At 45.4% G+C, this 21,118-nt stretch overlaps 1 protein-coding gene across 1 annotated transcript in view; it reads right to left on the bottom strand.

Moving 5' to 3' along the window:
- RAB6B (RAB6B, member RAS oncogene family) overlaps nt 1-21,118 on the bottom strand; it is a 137,755-nt gene that overhangs the window by 34,874 nt on the left and 81,763 nt on the right. Inside the window, exons 3-4 of the mRNA XM_030576307.1 lie at nt 7,002-7,055; nt 3,143-3,248 (exon numbers count right to left, since the gene is read on the bottom strand). Coding sequence (XP_030432167.1) covers nt 3,143-3,248; nt 7,002-7,055 — 160 coding nt within the window. The remainder of the gene's footprint in view (nt 1-3,142; nt 3,249-7,001; nt 7,056-21,118) is intronic.

Below are 21,118 nucleotides of genomic sequence, written 5' to 3'. Positions count from 1 at the left end.
GAGAATAAAGGCACAGTCTGCCCTGGGGAGCCTCCATTCGAGGTGGTGTTGATTAGTGATCATGCTGAGGGAAAAAGCATCATTTAAACTTTTAAAGTCAAATCCTAATAAGGAAAAGTGTAAGGAGCATCAATTCTGGCAAATAAAATGTAAAAATGTAACAAGGCAGGGCAAGAAGGAATTTGAGAAGCAACTTGCTAAAGATGCAAAAAGTAACAGGCAGTGGGGGCACCACCACGCAAGGAAGACAAGGCCTTTGCACAGAAGATAAATTAATTCTTTGCATTTGTCTTCACTGCAGAGGATGTGAGGAAGATTCCCACATCAGAGCTATTCTTTTTGGACAACAGAGCTGAAGTATTGTCCCAGACATTCATCAGCATAAGAGGTTTTAGAACAGACTGATAAACTAAACAGTAATGAGTTGTCAGGACCAGATGGTATTCGCCCAAGAGTTCTGAAGGAACTCAGATATGAAATTCAGAACTACTAACTGTCGTATGTAACCTATCACTTATATCAGCTTCTGTATCAGATGACTGGAAGGTGACTAATGTAAAGCCGAGTTTTGAAAAGGGCTCCGGAGGAGATTCTCGCAATTACAGGCCAGTGAGTCTGACTTCAGTACCAGTCAAATTGGTAGAAACTCTAGTAAAGAACAAAATCATCACACAAACAGAGAAACACAATTTGTTAGGGAAGAGTCAACACGGCTTTTGTAAAGGGAAATCATGCCTCCCCAATCTATTAGAATTCTTTCAGGGAGTCAACAAGCATGTGGAGAAGGGTGATCCAGTCAATATAGTATACTTGGGCTTTCAGAAAGCCTTTGACAAGGTCCCTCACCAAAGGCTTCTAAGGAAACTAAGTAGCCATGGGATAAGAGGGAAGGTCCTCTCATGGGTCAGTAACTGGTTAAAATACAGGAAACAACGGGTAGGAATAAATGGTCAATTTTCACAATGGAGACAGGTGAACAAGAGGGTTCCCCAAGGATCTTTCTTGGGACCTGTGCTGTTCAACCTATTCATTAATGATCTGGAAAAGGGGGTGAAGTAGCAAAGTTTGCACATGATACAAAATTATTCCAAGACAAGTCAAAAGCAGACTGTGAGGTGTTACAGAGGGATCTCACAAAACGGGGTGACTGGGCAACAAAATGGCCAAAGAAATTCAGCACAGATAAGTGCAAAATTATGCACGTTGGAAAACAATCCCTCTACATGTAAACAATGATGGGTTCTAAATTAGCTGTTACCACCCAAGAAAGATCTTAGAATCATTGTGGATAGTTCTCTGAAAACTTCCATTCAGTGCACAGCAGTGGTCAAAAAAGCTTACAGTATGTTAGGAATTATTAGGAAAGAGATGGAAAATAAGACTGAAAATAGCATAAGGTCACTATATAAAGTCATGGTGAGCACACATCTTGAATTCTCAAAAAGAACACAGTGGAACTGGGAAAGGTTCAGAGAAGGACAACAAAGATGAACAGGGATATAGAACAGCTTCCATACAAGGAGAGACAAAAAAGATTAGAGATGTTCAGCTTAGAAAAGAGACAACTAAGCCAGAATATGGTACAAGTCTATAAAATGCCAAACAGTGGGGGGAAAGTGAATAGAGAAGTGTTATTTACTCTTTCCCACAATACAAAAATCAGAGATTATCAATTAAATTAATTCAAACAAGAGAAAGTACTTTTTCACACAACATACAGTCAACCTGTGGAACTCATTGCCATGGGATGTTGTGAAGGCCAAAAGTATAACTGGGTTCAAAAAAGAATTGAATAAGTTCAGGAAGGACATGTCCACCAATGGCTATTAGCCAGGATGGTCAGGGATGTAACCCCATGCTTGACTGCCAGCAGCCAGGATGGAAGACGGGCTGGATTGTTCCATAACTACCCTGTTCTGTACACTCCTTCTGAAGCTCTGCTATGGGCCATTGTTGGAGATAGGACACTAGGCAAGATGCATCATGGTCTGACCGAGTGTGGCAGCTCTTATGAGTCCAGTTCCACTGCACAGTGCCCCTTGGTTCCTTTTCCTGTACCTACTATCTCCCTTGTTCTGTGTTACGTCTGTGGTATAAATACACAATTTCAGACTCATTAACCAATTGTTTAATTAAGTGTAACAAAAGCACTGAATCAAGCCAGTTCCATAGCCTGCCTAATGCTCTGCCCTGCATGAGACCTATGGGAGTCAGCCAAGTTCTGCTGCATAGCCAGCAGGGACGGGCACTCCTGGCCACTGGCCTTGGAAGAAGGAATGTCCTTGGGTCACCTTCAAGTACAGTCTGTCCCCCAACCAGTGTTCACGAGCTCTGGAGAGGGGAGTAGCCAGTGCTGTTCACTATGAGAACATGCCCTCTGATTCACTATACACTACACTCACTACGCACTGACATAGGGACTCTGCGGGGGGAAGATGAGGGTCCTCCTGTGTCTAAACCAGTAAAACCTTGTGTTCGTACAGTGCCTAGTTCCAAGGTAACAGAAATAACAGTAAAGAAGAGTGGTTACACGAGATCCCTGGGGATGAATTCTCTACTTCCCCGCACCTCGTGCAGGCCTGCACCCCTCTGCCAAGCACTCCCACTACAGCTTCGGTTGCACTTTTCAGTCATTTTACACTGATGGCCAAGACACCCCCAGCTGGACTCTGAGAGCCTTTGGGACCAGCTTCCAGACCCGCAGTGCTAAGGGCTGCAAAGCTGCCCTAACAGGTCATCCCTGATTGGCGTAGCAGCCCCCTGGAGCCTGTCATAAGAGGCACAATTTAGAGCACCTCAGGAACCAGGGGAATGCAAAGCTGATGATCAGCCACATTCGCCATCCATCACCCCCTCAGGTCCTGTGCTGAGCAGAGCTTGGCCATATCTGAACTGTAGGAGACCTGGTATGTATCTGAGGTTCTAGACAACTTTGATTTCCCTCTCGTCTGCACTTGCCCCTCCCCACTGCACAGCATTTTTTGCAGTACATCATGCTTTGGAGCCGATTGCAGCTTACTGCCCTGCATTTCTGCCTTCCTAAATGGTGGCCCACATCCGTGCTGGGTAGCAGCGGAGTACCATCTGCCATTCCAGCACCAAGCATGGGCACATGGACATTGGGACGGAAAGAACGACTCACTTGTGATGTCATAGACAACCACGGCCACTGTGGAGTCACGAATGTAGCTGGGGATCAGGCTTCGGAACCTCTCCTGGCCCGCCGTGTCCCAGAGCTGCAATCGGACCTGCCAGGGTGGGGCAGATGAGAGACAAACAATTAGCAGGAGAAACAAGAAGAAAGGAGGATTTGGATGGTGAAGGCGGAAGGGAAGAACAGAAGAGGTGGTTAGGGTGGAGTTTTCTAAAGAGCCCAAGGGAGATAGGTGCCAATGAGACACAGACTGCTAACTTCCACAGGTTGCGTTGAAACTCCCAGCCTCAGACAACAGTTTTGTGACTCTCTTCATCTATCTTTAACATTTCCTTTGGCGTTCCATTTGGAAATATTGCAGTCCTCATTTCCTGTCCTAATCTGTTGGGAGGTGTTGCTGGGTGCTGTTAAGTGGCTGCCATGTTCCATCCCAGAAGGAACTACATTTCAAGTGTGGGTGAAGTCCAAACTTCGTTAAGTTGTTTGAAGCAATGAAAGGGCATGGTATAGAAATAGGAGCCATTACAAGAGTGTGAATAGAGGCATAAGGGATTTTTCGATTTGCTGGCAATTTTGGGGAAAAAATTAGTTTCAAGTTGACCCGAAAATGAATTTTTCAAAATTTTGGCAAATCGAAAAGTTAAAAAAAAAGAAATGTTTGTTATGGGTTGAACAAAATGCCAAGCATTCTTTAAAACATTTTAAAAATAAAACATTGAAGGACGTTTCATAAAAATATCAAATTGTTTCATTTCAAAACATTCTAACCAAAATGTTTGGTCTTTTTCAGATTTTTGGGCTGGGGGAGGGTTTTGACACAAACGATTTGGCAGAAATGACTCTGCAAAATGTTTGAGTGTCTCCAAATCTGCATTTTTTTTCCAGTTGAAAATTTTTCATCCAGCTCTCCTCAGCTGGCGAAGCAGTGAGAGGGAGTCCAGGACTGAAGGAACATGGAGATGGAATAACTATACATGTTTCAGTCCTAGACTGACAACTCTGGTGAGTGTTCTCCTTTTCCCCACAGAGCTGTTACAGCCCAGGCAGTTGCAGCGGTAAGCCTCCCCACACTATCCCTGCTGCGTGCCTCAAACCTACTTGGGAAGGACCTGCCCTAGGGCTCAAAGAGGAGTTCGCTCTCCCTGCATGTGAAGTTTGTTGCCCAAGCAGCAAAGGCCATATCTACACAGCCTGCACCAGCAAACCTCTCAGCCCGAGTCGACAGATTCAGGCCTGTCCTACAAATGGTGGTGTGGACACAGCAGCTTGGGCCAGACCTTGAGCTCAGAGCTGAGGCAGAGGTTAGCCCAAGCTCCAGCCTGAGCCACAACTTCAAAGTGCTGTCTCCACAGCTAGGTTAAGCAAGGTAACATGAGGCTTGCAGACCTGAGGACTGGGAGGCTTGCTGTCATGGCTGCGTAGACATAGCCAAAGAGGTCAACTAGTGCTGGTCATGAGGGTGGTTTGGAGAATATGAACATCGGTCACTGGGAACTGGAGTGAAGCCACCAGCTCTGGTCACCCAGGCCAAATGGGTCACGGCCAACCTGGGATGGATTTCTACTGGCGCACAAAAGGCTCCATAGCCAATTAATAATCTAATAACTAACCTAGACTGAGACTTCCAAAAGAATTTAAGGGAGTTAGGCACCACATTCCCCACCGAACATCAACTCCCTCGGGCCCCATTGAAAATTCCAGCCCCTGTCTCCTATGGAACAACTCCTCTGACTAAAGGAAAATGTGGCTGTAGGGGGAATCCCAGGTCATAGCTGGCATCCAATTGTCGAGAAGTGAGATGGAGGTTGAACACATAAAGGCTGATTCTCCTTGGCCAGGGGTGGAGTCCACTGGTGAAAGGATGCATATGAAAACCTGAACCCGAAAGAGAGGTGCAAACTGGGAATTAAGTGTGCATACTGAGTTGCCTATCACCCCTGGAAAACTGATTTCAAATCTTAGATCACTAGAAGACATGAGTTTGGTGGGCCCCAGCCTAGTCCCTATTTGTTCAGCTCCCCTACCCCCACCATCCAATGATTCTCAGTCCTTGCTCCAGCCTAGTATTACAGGCCAGGACCTTGGTGCACTGGCAGAGCTGTGTTAAGGGGAGCTTGTTCAGTGCCAACTTGAATTCTAATGACTCAGTGCTGTGAGGTTAGTCCCTCACGTTCATGAGCACTGTCTACCCATATCATTGCAAAGACCTAAGACTATGATGTTTTTAAAGAATTGTGGGAGCTGAATTGTCTTCACCCCCCAACTCTTGGGTCGGAGACAAATTTCCTTTGAAGGAATGTAGCCATGCCTTCCTGTAGTCACTCCTCCACTCTGCCTGCGGCTGAGCAGTGGATTTCATCAGAATGACTGGAGTGCTGTTTGAAATAGAACTGGCCCATTAAACCCAAGACAGATGTCTCTGAGTGCATTAACACTGTGACAGTAGTGAGAGGCTGTTTATGGATGAAGCTGTAGCATCTCTCTTATTACATTTCACTTCCATTTCTCTCATTCCCTTGTACAAAATTTCCCCCCCAAATCAATAAATCAAAAACTTGAAACAGATTTCCTTCTAGAGTCATTTTCTGTAAGATCTGTGAGCTGGCAGAATACAGGGGATGGCTGGCCAGTGGGGATAACCTCTTGCCCTTGTCCAGCAAAACTGAGGAGCCAGGACATTTCTTCCCACCTCCTCAGGGCTCAACTGTGCCTTGAAAGCACTGATCTGCACTAGGAGCAGATAGTTACACCCCACAGGTTGCACAGGGAGGCACTGCACATGCCCCTAACCAGCACAACCGTTCCCCTTCCCCAGCCCATTTGGGGTGAGTTGTGGTGTTAGCTACATGTGGTCATTGCTCTCCAATGGCAGAAAGGCCTGCATGGGAGTTAGAAGAGAGAGTGGCCTACGTGGCCATGGACTGCCCAATCTGGTCTTAAAGTACTGGATGGGTGGGTGTGGAGGTGCATCACCCCAAGGGGAGGGTAAAGGGGGAATGGAGACCCAATCTCCCTCAGCGCTTCCAGGAATGAGCACACTGCCCCATGCACCTGCCCAGAGCAGCCAGCCAGCATGGAAGAGAGGAAGCAGGGCCATCTAATCACCTCTCCCCTCCCCCTGTGTGGCAATTTGTACCCCTGCCACCTCATGGAGGGAGCTGTCCTTGCTCCCCCCATATGAGGGCTGTGATTGTTCCAAGCACTTTCATGGGGTGTGATGTGTGTATATGTGTGGAGTGAGAACCCTGTCCACACAAGGTCAGGACTTCCAAGGGGTGGAGGGGAGCAGAAGGGCGGTGGTGATGGGGGTCTCTAGGCTCTATGTGCAGGGCTGGGACAGAGTTGGCTGTTGTGTCAAAGTTCCCTCCTTTGGGGTGTTTGGTGTAAGTGAGTCAATTGACTAGACTCCTTCAGGGCTTTGGTACTTTGAGGTCAGTCCTTGGTGGAAATGTTCAACCTTCACCCCAACCCAACTGTCCCTCTCTGCTCAAGGGAGGCAACAACTGTCATTCTGGTATGCAGCCATCCTTGCACCCCACTACCAGCGAGGTGACTTCTGAAAGTGGGGAGGAGAAGGTCAGCAGTGAAGCCACATGGGGGAAGTTACTGTGCATGGAGGCTGGGGAAGGGGATTTTAGTCCCCTTAAATATCCAAACTGTGGGTGAAGCCATCTGTGAAAGTCAAACATTGGCAACATGAAGAGAAAGAGAGAGGCCTAGCTGGGGTATTTGCCAGGGTAGGTTTAGACAGCATAGAAGGGATTATAGCTAGTGGCTCCCTCTTCCACAGGGTCTGCACAGAACTTCTTTTGGCATGATCAGCGGTTCAGCAGCAACTGCCACTTACTGTCCGATCTTCCAAGTACATGGTTTTTGATAAGAAGTCGATTCCGATTGTAGCCTGTAAGAGAGGGAGACAGGAAATGAGAGAACATAAGAATGGTCATACTGTGTTAGACCAAAAGTCCATCTAGCCCAGTATCCTGTCTTCCAACAGTGGCCAATGCCAGGTGCCCCAGAGGGAATGAACAGACCAGGTAATCATCAAGTGATCCATCCTGTTGCCCATTCCCAGCTTCTGGTAAACAGAGGCTAGGAACACCATCCCTGCCCCTCCTGGCTAATAGCCATTGATGGACCTATCTTCCATGAAGGTATCCAGTTCTTTTTTTAACCCTATTATAGTCTTGGCCTTCACAACATCCTCTGGCAAGGAGTTCCACAGGTTGACTGTGCGTTGTGTGAAAAAATACTTCCTTTGGTTTGTTTTCAACCTGCTGCCTATTAATTTCATTTGGTGACCTCTAGTTCTTGTGTTATGAGAAGCAGTAAATAACACTTCCTTATTTACTTTCTTCACACCAGTCATGATTTCATAGACCTCTATCATATCCTCCCTTAGTCATCTCTTTTCCAGGCTGAAAAGTCCCAGTCATATGGAAGCTGTTCCACACCTTTAATCATTTTTGTTGCCCTTTTCTGAACCTTTTCCAATTCCAATACATCTTTTTTTTGAGACGGGGCAACACATCTGCATGCAATATTCAAGATGTGGGTATACCGTGGATTTATATAGAGGCAATGTGATATTTTCAGTTTTATTATCTATCCCTTTCTTAATGAGTCCCAACATTCTATTCACTTTTTTTGACTGCTGCTGCACATTGAGTGGCTGTTTTCAGAGAACTATCCACAATGACTCCAAGATCTCTTTCTTGAGTGGTAACCGCTAATTTAGACACCATTATTTTATATGTACAGTTGGGATTAAATTTTTCAGTGTGCATTACTCTGCATTTACCAATATTGAATTTCATCTGCCATTTTGTTGCCCAGTCACCTAGTTTTGTGAGATCACTTTATAAGTCTTCACAGTCTACTTTGTACTTAACTATCTTAAGTAGTTTTGTATCATCTGCAAATTTTGTCACCTCACTGTTTACCCCTTTTTCCAGATCATTTATGAACATGTTTAACAAGACTGGTCATATTGGGCTGCATTAGTGGGAGCATTGTCAGCAGATTGAGGGAAATGATTACTCCCCTCTATTTGGCACTGGTGAGGCCACATCTGTAATACTGTGTCCAGTTTTGGCCCCCCCTCTACAGAAAAGATGCGGACAAATTGAAGAGAATGCAGCGGAGGGCAAGAAAAATGATCAGGGGGCTGGAGCACATGACTTACGAGGTGAGGCTGAGGAAACTGGGCTTGTTTAGTCTGCAGAAGAGAAGAGTGAGGGGGGATTTGATAGCAGCCTTCAACTACCTGAAGGGGAGTTCCAAAGAGAATGGAGCTCAGCTTTTTCTCTGTGGTGGCATACAACAGAACAAGGAACAATTATCTCAAGTTGCAGTGGGGGAGGTCTAGGTTGGATAGTAGGAAACACGATTTCACTAGGAGGGTGGTGAAGCACTGGAATGGGTTACCTAGGGAGGTGGTGGAATCTCCTTCCTTAGAGGTTTTTAAGGTCAGGCTTGACAAAAGCCCTAGCTGGGATGTTTAGTTAGTGTTGGTCCTGCTTTTGAGCAGGGGGCTGGACTAGTTGACCTCCTGAGGTCTCTTCCAACCCTAATCTTCTATGAGTCTATGGCCCTAGTACAGATCCCTGGAGTCACCACTGTTTACCTCTCTTACCAATTCTGAAAACTGATCATTTATTTCTACTCTTTGTTTTCTATCTTTTATCCAGTTACCAATTCATGAGAGGGCCTTTCCTCTTATCCATAACAGCTTACTTTGCTTAACAGCCTTTGGTGAGGGACCTTGTCAAAGACTTTCTGAAAAACTAAGTGCACTATATCCACTGGATCCCCATTGTCCACATGCTTGTTGATCCCACCTCAAAGAATTCCAGTGATTGATGAGGCATTGATGAGGCCAGTTAGTTTAACTTCTGTGCCAGGGAAGATAATGGAGCAGGTAATTAAAAAAATCATCTGCAAACACTTGGAAGGTGGTAAGGTGATAGGGAATAGCCAGCATGGATTTGTAAAGAACAAATCGTGTCAAACTAATCTGATAGCGTTCTTTGATAGGATAATGAGCCTTGTGGATAAGGGAGAAGCGGTGGATGTGATATACCTAGACTTTAGTAAGGCATTTGATACAGTCTCGCATGATATTCTTATAGATAAACTAGGAAAGTACAATTTAGATGGGGCTACTATAAGGTGGGTGCATAACTGGCTGGATAACTGTACTCAGAGAGTAGTTGTTAATGGCTCCCAATCCTGCTGGAAAGGTATAACAAGTGGGGTTCCGCAGGGGTCTGTTCTGGGATTGGCTCTGTTCAATATCTTCATCAACGATTTAGATGTTGGCATAGAAAGTACGCTTATTAAGTTTGCGGATGATACCAAACTGGGAGGGATTGCAACTGCTTTGGAAGACAGGGTCAAAATTCAAAATGATCTGGACAAATTGGAGAAATGGTCTGAGGTAAACAGGATGAAGTTCAATAAAGATAAATGCAAAGTGCTCCACCTAGGAAGGAACAATCAGTTTCACCCATACAGAATGGGAAGAGACTGTCTAGGAAGGAGTATGGCAGAAAGAGATCTAGGGGTCATAGTAGACCACAAGCTTAATATGAGTCAACAGTGTGATGCTGTTGCAAAAAAAGCAAACGTGATTCTGGGATGCATTAACAGGTGTGTTGTAAACAAGACACGAGAAGTCATTCTTCCGCTTTACTCTGCGCTGGTTAGGCCTCAACTGGAGTATTGTGTCCAGTTCCGGGCACCGCATTTCAAGAAAGATGTGGAGAAATTGGAGAGGGTCCAGAGAAGAGCAACAAGAATGATTAAAGGTCTTGAGAACATGACCTATGAAGGAAGGCTGAAGGAATTGGGTGTGTTTAGTTTGGAAAAGAGAAGACTGAGAGGGGACATGATAGCAGTTTTCAGGTATCTAAAAGGGTGTCATCAGGAGGAGGGAGAAAACTTGATCACCTTAGCCTCCAATGATAGAACAAGAAGCAATGGTCTTAAACTGCAGCAAGGGAGATTTAGGTTGGACATTAGGAAAAAGTTCCTAACTGTCAGGGTAGTTAAACACTGGAATAGATTGCCTAGGGAAGTTGTGGAATCTCCATCTCTGGAGATATTTAAGAGTAGGCTAGATAAATGTCTATCAAGGATGGTCTAGACAGTATTTGGTCCTGCCATGAGGGCAGGGGACTGGACTCGATGACCTCTCGAGGTCCCTTCCAGTCCTAGAGTCTATGAGTCTATGGTTTCCCTTTATAAAAACCATGTTGACTCTTCCCCAAGAAATTATGTTCATCTATGTATCTGACAGTTTTGCTCTTTACTATAGTTTCAATCACTTCGCCCAATACTGAAGTCAGGCTTACTGGCCTGTAATTCCTGGAGTCACCTCTGAAGCCCTTTTTAAAAATTAGTGTCACATTAGCTATCCTACAGTCATTTGGTACAGATGATGATTTAAATGATAGCTTACAAACTACAGTTAGTAGTTCTGCAATTTCACATTTGAGTTCCTTCAAAACTCTTGGGTGAATACCATCTACTCTTGGTGATTTATTACTGTTTAGTTTATCAGTTGGTTCCAAAACCTCCTCTAATGATACCTCAGACTGGGACAGTTCCTCAGATTTATCACTTAAAAAGAATGGCTCAGGTTTGGGAATCTCTCTCACATCTTCAGCTGTGAAGACCAATTCATTTATTTTCTCTGCAATGGCCTTATCATCCTTGAGAGCTCCTTTAACATCTCAATCGTCCAGTGGCCTCATTGGCTGTTTAGCAAGCTTCCTGCTTCTGATGTACGTTAAAAAAATTTTTTTTGCTATCATTTTTTGAGTTTTTGGCTAGCTGTTCCTCAAATTCTTTTTTGGCCTTCCTAATTATATTTTGACACTTCATTTGCCAGTGTTTATGCTCCTTTCTAGTTCCCTCATTAGGATTTAACTTTCACTTTTGGCACTGTACCTTTTAATTTCTGTTTAATTAACTTCCTCATTTTTGTGTAGTCCCCCTTTCTGAAATTAAATGCTATGGCGTTGGGCTGCTGTGATGTTTCCCCTCTCACAGGGATATTAAATGTAATTATATTATGGTGACTATTACCAAGCGGTCCAGCTATATTCACCTCTTGGACCTAATCCTGTGCTCCACTTAGGACTAATTCAAGAATTACCTATCCTTTTGTGGGTTCCAGGACTAGCTGCTCCAAGAAGCAATCATTTAGGGTGTCAAGAACTTTATCTCTGCATCCCGTCCTGAGGTGACAGGTATCCAGTCAATATGGGGATAGTTGAAATCCCTCAGTATTATTGAGCTTTTTATTTTTATAGCCTCTCTAATTTCCCTGAGCATTTCACAGTCACTATCACCATCCTGGTCAGGTGATTGGTAATATATCCCTACTGCTATATTCTTATTCTTAGAGCATGTAATTACTATCCATAGAGATTCTATGGAACAGTTTGGTTCATTTAAGATTTTTACTTCATTCGATTCTATACTTTCTTTCACATATAGTGGCACTCCCCCACCAGCATGACCTGTTCTATCCTTCCAATATATTTTCTACTCTGGTATTTACTGTGTCCCATTGATTATCCTCATTCCACCAAGTTTCTGTAATGCCTATTATATCAATATCCTAATTTAATACGAGGCACCCTAGTTCACCCATCTCATTATTTAGACTTCTAGCATTTGTATATAAGCACTTTTTAGCTGTCTGTCATTATATGATGTAATTGAATGGGACTCTTTCATTTGACTGTTTCTCATCAGAGGCGCATCAAAGGTCACTATGGGGCAAAGTAAAACTGTCCAAACTTTAAATTACAGTATGTGCAGCAAAAGGGACTCTTGCATCAAGTCTTGCTTGAGCTAGGCAGTAAGTATTCAGCAACCCTCCCAATTCCCCCACTTCTTTGCTATTTGCCTTCTTTCCCATGCCTAGCCAATGAACTGCAGAGTAAAGCTAGCTGGGAAAGTTTTCCTGTCCTACCAAAGTTTTGAGATTTCAATTTTTTTTGCCATTTCAAATCAAGAGAAAAAGGTGAAACCCTGAAAATTTTCACAAATTGAAAAGCTGATTTTTTTTTCTGTTTGGGTCAATTAAAATGTTATGTTTACACTTTTATCAGTTTTAATTTTCCTCTGCTTAATTTTCAAAACAAAAATTCATTTTGAAAACAGATTTTTTTCATCAATTTTTAAACCTTTAAAAAAGATTTTGAATCAAGAAATTCACTGAAAAAGACCCTTCCCCTATGAAGTTATGTTTTTGATGAACTGGCATTTTCTGATGAAAAAATATTTAGTTGAAAAATTTCCAACCAACTCTACTGCAGGGCCATAGTGATAGAACTGTATAGGTTGCAAACTCGGTCCTGCTTCCAGAATGGGTGTCTTTACATGTCACAGCATGGGAAAACAACAATTCCTGGGACATTACGGAGTGATGGAGTTGTCAGGAGGGTGTATCAAAACATCTAGGCTCCAAACCTGCTATTGATAAAGGGTGGGCAGACTGGTGTGCCTGACAGGTACCTCACTGAAGTCATTGAATTAAAGATAGGTTGCAAAATCAAAGAGCCTAAATTAGGCAAGGGATGTCTAAAATGGGTATGTAGGTGTCTAAATACAGGGTTACGTTCACAACTGTAGGCCCCCACATTTGAAAATCTGACCCTCGGTGAATGGCACCAAATAAAAGTGGCCCCTTTTGTGAAGAACTCACACTGTGAAGGCACAAAAGGACACAGTTCTATACAGAAAACACCCATATGGCAGCATTGCATACATACAGTAGATGGTGAAGGGCGAACAGACAAACTTCCTCTAATTCACCGTTGTGAACTGCACTCTATATCTGGCTGAGTAAATGACACAAGATTGAATCTAAATCCTGATCACAGAAAGCTCTTTCCCTGTTAAAATACAAACCATTTGACAATAGCCAGTTCCAATTAGTCTCCTGACCCTGTCTCCGAAGTCTGGGCCCACTTCCTTTGACACAAAAGCCTTCCCAATACAACTGTACAAGTGCTGGTGTTGGATTGAAAATGTTCCCATGTGTATAGTGCGCGGATGACGGCAAAGCAGGGGCACCAGAACAGAGGTAAGGAGTAGAGAAGAGGGAGCGGGGGACAGAGTCTTCAGGAGAAGAGGAAGCTCAGGAGTGGGGCCTCGGGTGAAGGGTAGGATGACCAGGTGTCCAGTTTTTGACCGGAACACCCAGTCAAAGAGAGACCCTGGTGACATCGGTCAGCACCACCATGGTGCTAAGGCAGGCTAGTCCCTACCTATCCTGGCTGGCACCATGCTGTGCCCCGGAAGCGGCCAGCAGGTTCAGCTTCTAGACAGTGGGGCCACAGTGCTCTGTGCGCTGCCCCCACCCAGAGCACCAGCTCAGCACTCCCATTGGCTGGGAACCGGCCAATGGGAGCTGAGGAGGAAGTAGTCCCTGTGGGCAACAGTGGTGCATGAAGCCTCCTGGCCCCCCGCCTAGGACTCAGACCTGCTGGCCGCTTCCAGGGTGCACGCAGCATGGTGCCAGGACAGCCAGGCAGCCTGCCTTAGCACCCCTGCTGTGCAACGGACTGGGAGCCGACAGAGATAAGCCCCTGTTCCAACACCGACCCCAACCCCCTGCCCCAGCCCCCCTCCCCCCCCGAAACCCAGAGCACCCTCCTGCATCCCAAATCTCTCATCCTGGCCCCACCCCAGTGCCCACATCCCCAGCCCAGAGCCCTCAAACCCTCCCACATCCCAACCCCCTGTCCCAGCCCAGAGTCCCTCCCAAACCTTGATCCACTCATCCCTGGCCCCACCCCAGAGCCATCACCCCAGCCCAGGGCCCTCATCCCTTCCTGCATCCCAAACCCTTCATCCCTGGCCCCACCCCAGTGCCTGCACCCCCAGCCCAAAGCTTTCAACTCCTCCCGCACTGCAACCCCCTGCCCCAGCCCAGAGCCCCCTCCCATACCCTGAGCCCTTCATTTCTGGCCCCACCCCAGAGCTCGCACCCTCAGTTACAGCCCTCACCCCTCCTGCACCCCAACCACCGCCCCCAGCCCAGCGGAAGTGGGTGAGGGCGGGGAAGAGTGAGCCACCGAGGGAGAAAAAAATGTAGTGACTGGGGGGGCAGGGCCAGGGTGTTCACTTTTGTGTGACTGGGTAGTTGGCAATCCTAGTGAAGGGTTGCTGTGAGGGCAGGGCCTCGGGGGCGAAACTGACAGGAAGAGGCAAGGTGCAGGTGAAGCAGGCGCAGGAAGAGGTGGAATGGGAGTGGAGTGGGGGTAGGAAGAGGTGGAGTGAGGGCAGGGCCTGAGGATGAGGGGAGCTGAGCACTCCCGAGGAAAGGAGGAAACTGATGCCTATGATTCTGAGCCCCTTGATTGCTCCTCCTCCCCTTTAAACGCTTGACAGGGGGTGAAGTGGGATTTAAGAGATAAAAGCAATGGAGACAGTCAAGAGATTAGCTGGCTATCTGACCAGCTCCCCCCCCCCCCCCCCCCCGCAAGTAACCTAGTTTCAATGCTCTGAAGCTCAGAGGCACTTAAATATACATCGCTTAAGCACTGCTGCTGACTTGAGAACAAAGGGGATGAGGTGGAGAGGCAGGGACGGGGATGAGGAGAGCTGGACAAAGCAATTGTATCCCTCCAACAGGCTGGTATGGTGGAGAAGGGAGAGAAGAGGTGAGAGAGAAGGCTGGAGAGAGGCAGTGACAAGCCAGCAGAAAGAGGAACACTAGACCCGTCCCTTGGACACTACTGCTGCTGAGAAATGCAGAGCACGAAGCATTGGAAGATGGCGTGAAAGGAGAGGGAACGAGATCAGAGTGATGCACGTGAGTCAGAAGGAGGACCTGAGTCTGGGGATAGCCAGAGGACACATTAGGTGTCAATGCCTGTTGCCACACAGCCCTGAATACCTAGAAGGCTGGTGCTGCAAAGTGCAGTCCCCTTAAGGGATCGTTCCTGTGGTTTGAGGCTCTTAGGAGATGGAACATGCTATGCTGAGGGATGGGCACCTCGACTTAATGAACTGTTTTTAAAACTAGGCATACTACAGAGCATTACAAATGGGAGTCACGTGAACCAGTTGTGGTGGAACAGAGAAGCAGGCCAACAGGGACCTGAGCATTAAGGATTGTGGGCATGCTGCCCCTTACCCACGCTCTTCAAATGGAGCGGTCAGCCCATTCCTCTAGTGTTTGGAAATATTGGAATAGACTGTGCCTAATCTCTTCCCTGGCAGCGTTGGGGAGTGCCATTTATCAGGAGGCAGATTGAGTTGACTCACTAGAAGGCTGCAGTCGCCCCATCCTAGATAGAAATGTAGGGCTGGAAGATGCCTCAAGAGGTCATCCAGTCCCCCCCGCATCTGAGGCAGGATTAAGGATTTCTAGAGCCTCCCTGACAGGCAATAGCCATAGCTGCAACCAGCCTCCATCAGAGAGCCCTACATTAGCACATCTGTAGTTTTTGATTTGAAAATTCAGGCCCTTAGAATGGGAAACATTCGTGCAAACCTAAACAATGCTGTTGTCATGATTTATGCTGCCCCCCAAACCATGATTATACCTCCTCATATGGATGAAGCAGTTTAGGAGAGCAAGAATCCTGTAAGCCAGTATAAATAGTTTTACACTGGATGCTTTCCTCTGGAAGAAATCAGAATGAGTTGTGATGTATTTATGCACAAATCCAGAATGAGGGAGAACTGGCTAGGCAACAGCACTGCTAAAAAGGATCTGGGAGTTGCGGTGGATCACAACCTTGACATGAGTCAACCATGTGAAGCTGTTGCAAAAAAAAAGCAAATGCAATTTTAAGTGGCATTAACAGAGGCATAGCATGCAAGTCATGGGAGGTGATAGTACTGCTCTACTCAGCACTGGTTAGGCCTCTGCTTGAGTACTGTGTCCAATTTTGGTCACCAATGCATAGAAAGGATGTGAAGAAACTGGAAAAGATCCAGAGGCAAAAAACAAAGATGATCAAAGGGATGGAATGCAAGCCATGTGGGCAAAGTCTGAAGGAATGGGGTATGTTTAGTTTGGAAAAGAGGAGATGAAGGGGAGACCTGATCGTGGTCTTCAAATACTTCAAAGGCTGCCGTAAAAAAGATAGAGAAAAGTTGTTCTCTCTTGCCACAGAGGCAGGACAAGATGCAATGGGTTCAAACTACAGCACAGCAGATTTAGATTAAATCTCAGGAAAATCTTCCTAATTGTAAGAACAGTAGGGCAATGGGACAGACAACTAGGGAGGTTGTGGAAGCTCCTTCACTGGAGGTTTTCAAAAGGAGGCTGGATAATCACCTGTCTTGGATGGTTTAGACCCAACAAATCCTGCATCTTGGCAGGGAGTTAGACTAGATGACCCTTGCAGTCCCTTCTAACTGTATGGGTCTATGATCGGAGTGCTTGCCACAGTGCTCAGCAAACAGTCCCCACAAGCCATGTGTCAGTGGCTGTAAACAGACTGGTGCTAAGTCTGTTGGGTTGGGCCATTTTGTGATAGCACTCCCCCTCTGAGAATCAAGCTGGGCACCCAAATATCATTAGCTGATTTTGAAAGGGAGGCCTTCCTGTGTTTGTTAGTATCAGTGAAAGTGATTTACCAGCTGGCATTAAAGAGAACTGGCATCCATGTGACCAGACCTGTTGAGGACACACTTGGTATAACCCAGGTAATTCAGGAGAATGGAAGGCCATGAGAGCTGATGAAGTCCTCTTGTTCTGAGCCATAGTGTACCAGCTCCTCCATTTTGAGTTTTACTCCTCCATGTTTGACCTCAGGTTGTCCTTGTTGGGAGGGGCTAATCCTACACCCTCAGTTGCTGGGTAGATTTAACCTTTGGGCGGGAAACTTAACTGTTACTAGGCAAACTTAGCCTTGCGTGGGGACTGTGTGAGTGACAGATCATGTTATAATGTGTATCAGTTTTGGTTCCAGTATAAATAGTTAGGTAAGCTGTTTGTTTCGCACGCTTGATCTGAGTCCTGTGTGGCTCCAGGCGTCTTATTTGAGCTCAAATAAAGTTTGGTTACTTCTCCACTCTGGTGTGTTTAATTGGTTGCGAAGTACACTGGGCAACGGACCCAACCGTTGCCACCCTCGGGCACTCTGTGCTGGCAACAGACCCACTTTGAAAACTGCTGTCACTGATAGAAACAGGTCAGTTAATGTGGACGGTGTCTGCTGCCCAGCCCGAGCATAAGAGTCCACAGCCACAGAAATGCAAGTTCTCGTATGACAAGTCACATTGTCACCAGTAAAAGGCAGGTCTATGTAATTGGAGACTCCTTACTGAGAAGAATAGACAGGCCTATAACTAGAGCTGATCGGGAGAACAGAAGGGTGTGCTGTCTGCCGGGTGCTAAGATACAGGATGCGGACCTGAGGCTGAAAAGGATCCCGGCAGGAGCGGGAAAGAATCCGTTGATTGTCCTTCATGTGGGAACGAATGATACAGCTAGATACTCTCTGGAATGTATCAAGGGAGACTATGCCAGACTGGGGAAGACACTTAAGGAAATCGAGGCTCAGGTGATCTTCAGTGGGATTCTGCCGGTTCCTAGAGAAGGGCAACAAAGGTGTAACAAGATTATGGCGATCAACAGATGGCTCAGGCAGTGGTGCTATAAGGAGGGCTTTGGGATGTACGGCCATTGGGAAGCATTTACGGACAGAAGACTGTTCTCTCGGGATGGACTTCACCTGAGGAAGGAGGGAAATAGACTTCTAGGATGGAGGCTTGCCGAACTGATTAAGAGAGCTTTAAACTAGGAATTTGGGGGAGATGGTTGGGAGATGTCCAGGAGATCTCCACGCCGGAATTTAACCTTGAGAGGGAAGTAAACAAAGTAAGAGGGGATACAGTCGTGGACAGAAGAATTGGCATAAGGAGGAAGGGTAGTGTAGATAGCAGACTAACAGGTGATGCTGGTGGTAGAATGTCTGTGCCTAACAGGGTAAAGAATGTCACTGAAGCCAAACGGCAAAAATTAAGATGTCTGTACACTAATGCGAGGAGCCTAGGGAACAAAATGGAGGAACTAGAGCTACTGGTGCAGGAAGTGAAACCGGATATTATAGAGATAACAGAAACATGGTGGAATAGTAGTCATGACTGGAGTACAGGTATTAAAGGTTATGTGCTGTTTAGGAAAGACAGAAATAAAGGAAAAGGGGATGGTGTAGCATTGTACATCAATGAGGAGGTTAACTGTAAAGAAATAAGAAGTGATGGAATGGACAAGACAGAGTCTGTCTGGGCAAAAATCACACTGGGAAAGAAAGCTACTAGAGCCTCCCCTGAGATAGTGCTTGGGGTGTGCTACCGACCGCCGGGATCTGATTTGGATATGGATAGAGACCTCTTTAATGTTTTTAAGGAAGTAAACACTAATGGGAAATGTGTGATCATGGGAGACTTTAATTTCCCAGATATAGACTGGAAGACAAGTGCTAGCAAGAATAATAGGGCTCAGATTTCTCTGGATGCGATAGCAGATGGATTTCTTCACCAAGTAGTTGAAGAACCAACAAGAGGGGATGACATTTTAGATTTGGTTTTGGTGAGTAGTGAGGACCTCATAGAAGAAATGGTTGTAGGGGACAACCTTGGTTCGAGTGATCATGAGCTAATTCAGTTCAAACTAGATGGAAGGATAAACAAACATAGATCTGGGACTAGGGTTTTTGACTTCTCGAGGGCTAACTTTAAAGAATTAAGGAAATTAGTTAGGGAAGTGGATTGGACTGAAGAACTTGTGGATCTAAATGTGGAGGAGGCCTGGAATTACTTTAAGTCACAGCTGCAGAAACTATTGGAAGCCTGCATCCCAAGAAACGGGAAAAAAATCACAGGCAGGAGTTGTAGACCAAGCTGGATGAGCAAGCATCTCAGAGAGGTGATTAAGAAAAAGCAGAAAGCCTACAAGGAGTGGAAGAAGGGTGGGATTAGCAAGGAAAGCTACCTTAGTGAGGTCAGAACATGTAGGGATAAAGTGAGAAAGGCTAAAAGCCAAGTAGAGTTGGACCTTGCAAAGGGAATTAAAACCAATAGTAAAAGGTTCTATAGCCATATAAATAAGAAGAAAACGAAGAAAGAAGAAGTGGGACTGCTAAATACTGAGGATGGAAAGGAGGTTAAGGATAACCTAGGCATGGCCCAATATCTAAATAATGACTTTGCCTCAGTCTTTAATAAGGCTAATGAGGAGCTTAGGGATAATGGAAGGATGACAAACAGGAATGAGGATATGGAGGTGGATATTACCACATCTGAGGTAGAAGCCAAACTTGAACAGCTTAATGGGACAAAATCGGAGGGCCCAGACAATCTTCATCCAAGAATATTAAAGGAACTGGCGCATGAAATTGCAAGCCCGTTAGCGAGAATTTTTAATGAATTGGTAAACTCAGGGGTTGTACCGTACGACTGGAGAATTGCTAACATAGTTCCTATCTTTAAGAAAGGGAAAAAAAGTGATCCGAGTAACTATAGGCCTGTTAGTTTGACATCTGTAGTATGTAAGGTCTTGGAAAAAATTTTGAAGGAGAAAGTAGTTAAGGACATTGAGGTCAATGGTAATTGGGACAAATTACAACATGGTTTTACTAAAGGAGATCGTGCCAAACCAACCTGATCTCCTTCTTTGAGAAGGTGACAGATTATTTAGACAAAGGAAATGCACTAGACCTAATTTACCTCAATTTCAGTAAGGCATTTGACACGGTTCCACATGGGGAATTATTAGTCAAACTGGAAAAGATGGGGATCAATATGAAAATTGAAAGGTGGATAAGGAACTGGTTAAAGGGGAGACTATAACGGGTCGTACTGAAGGGTGAACTGTCAGGCTGGAAGGAGGTTACTAGTGGAGTTCCTCAAGGATTGGTTTTGGGACCAATCTTATTTAACCTTTTTATTACTGACCTTGGCACAAAAAGCGGGAATGTGCTAATAAAGTTTGCGGATGACACAGAGCTGGGTGGTATTGCTAACACGGAGAAGGACCGGGATATCATACAGGAAGATCTGGATGACCTTCTAAACTGGAGTAATTGTAATAGGATGAAATTTAATAGTGAAAAGTGCAAGGTCATGCACTTAGGGATTAATAATAAGAATTTTAGATATACATTGGGGACACATCAGTTGGAAGCAACAGAGGAGGAGAAGGACCTTGGAGTATTGGTTGATCACAGGATGACTATGAGCCGCCAACGTGATATGGCCGTTAAAAAAGCTAATGCGGTTTTAGGATGCATCAGGTGAGGTATTTCCAGCAAAGATAAGGAGGTGTTAGTACCGTTATATAAGGCACTGGTGAGACCTCACCTGGAATACTGTGTGCATTTCTGGTCTCCCATGTTTAAGAAGGATGAATTCAAACTGGAACAGGTTCAGAGATGGGCTACTAGGATGATCCGAGGAATGGAAAACTTGTCATATGAAAGGAGACTCAAAGAGCTTGGCTTGTTTAGTCTAGCCAAAAGAAGGCTGAGGGGGGATATGCTTGTTCTTTATAAATATATCAGAGGGATTAATATTAGGGAGGGAGAGGAATTATTTAAGCTTAGTATCAATGTAGACACAAGAACGAATGGGTATAAACTGGACACTAGGAAGTTTAGACTTGAAATTAGACAAAGGTTTCTAACCATCAGAGGAGTGAAGCTCTGGAACAGCCTTCCAAGGGGAGTAGTGGAGGCAAAAGACATATCTGGCTTTAAGACTAAGCTTGATAAGTTTATGGAAGGGATGGTATGATGGGATAGACTAATTTTGGCAATTGATCTTTGATTACCAGCAGATAAGTATGCCCAGTGGTCGGTGATGGGATGTTGGATGGGATGGGATCTGAGTTATTGCAGAGAATTCTTTCCTGAGTGCTGACTGGTGAGACTTGCCCACATGCTCAGGGTTCAGTTGATCGCCATATTTGGGGTCGGGAAGGAA

Source organism: Gopherus evgoodei, chromosome 9, assembly GCF_007399415.2.
Source record: "Gopherus evgoodei ecotype Sinaloan lineage chromosome 9, rGopEvg1_v1.p, whole genome shotgun sequence".
In the NCBI taxonomy this organism is placed as follows: domain Eukaryota; kingdom Metazoa; phylum Chordata; order Testudines; family Testudinidae; genus Gopherus; species Gopherus evgoodei.
Note: the sequence above shows the minus strand (reverse complement) of the source record. Positions and strands in the feature narration are given on the sequence as shown.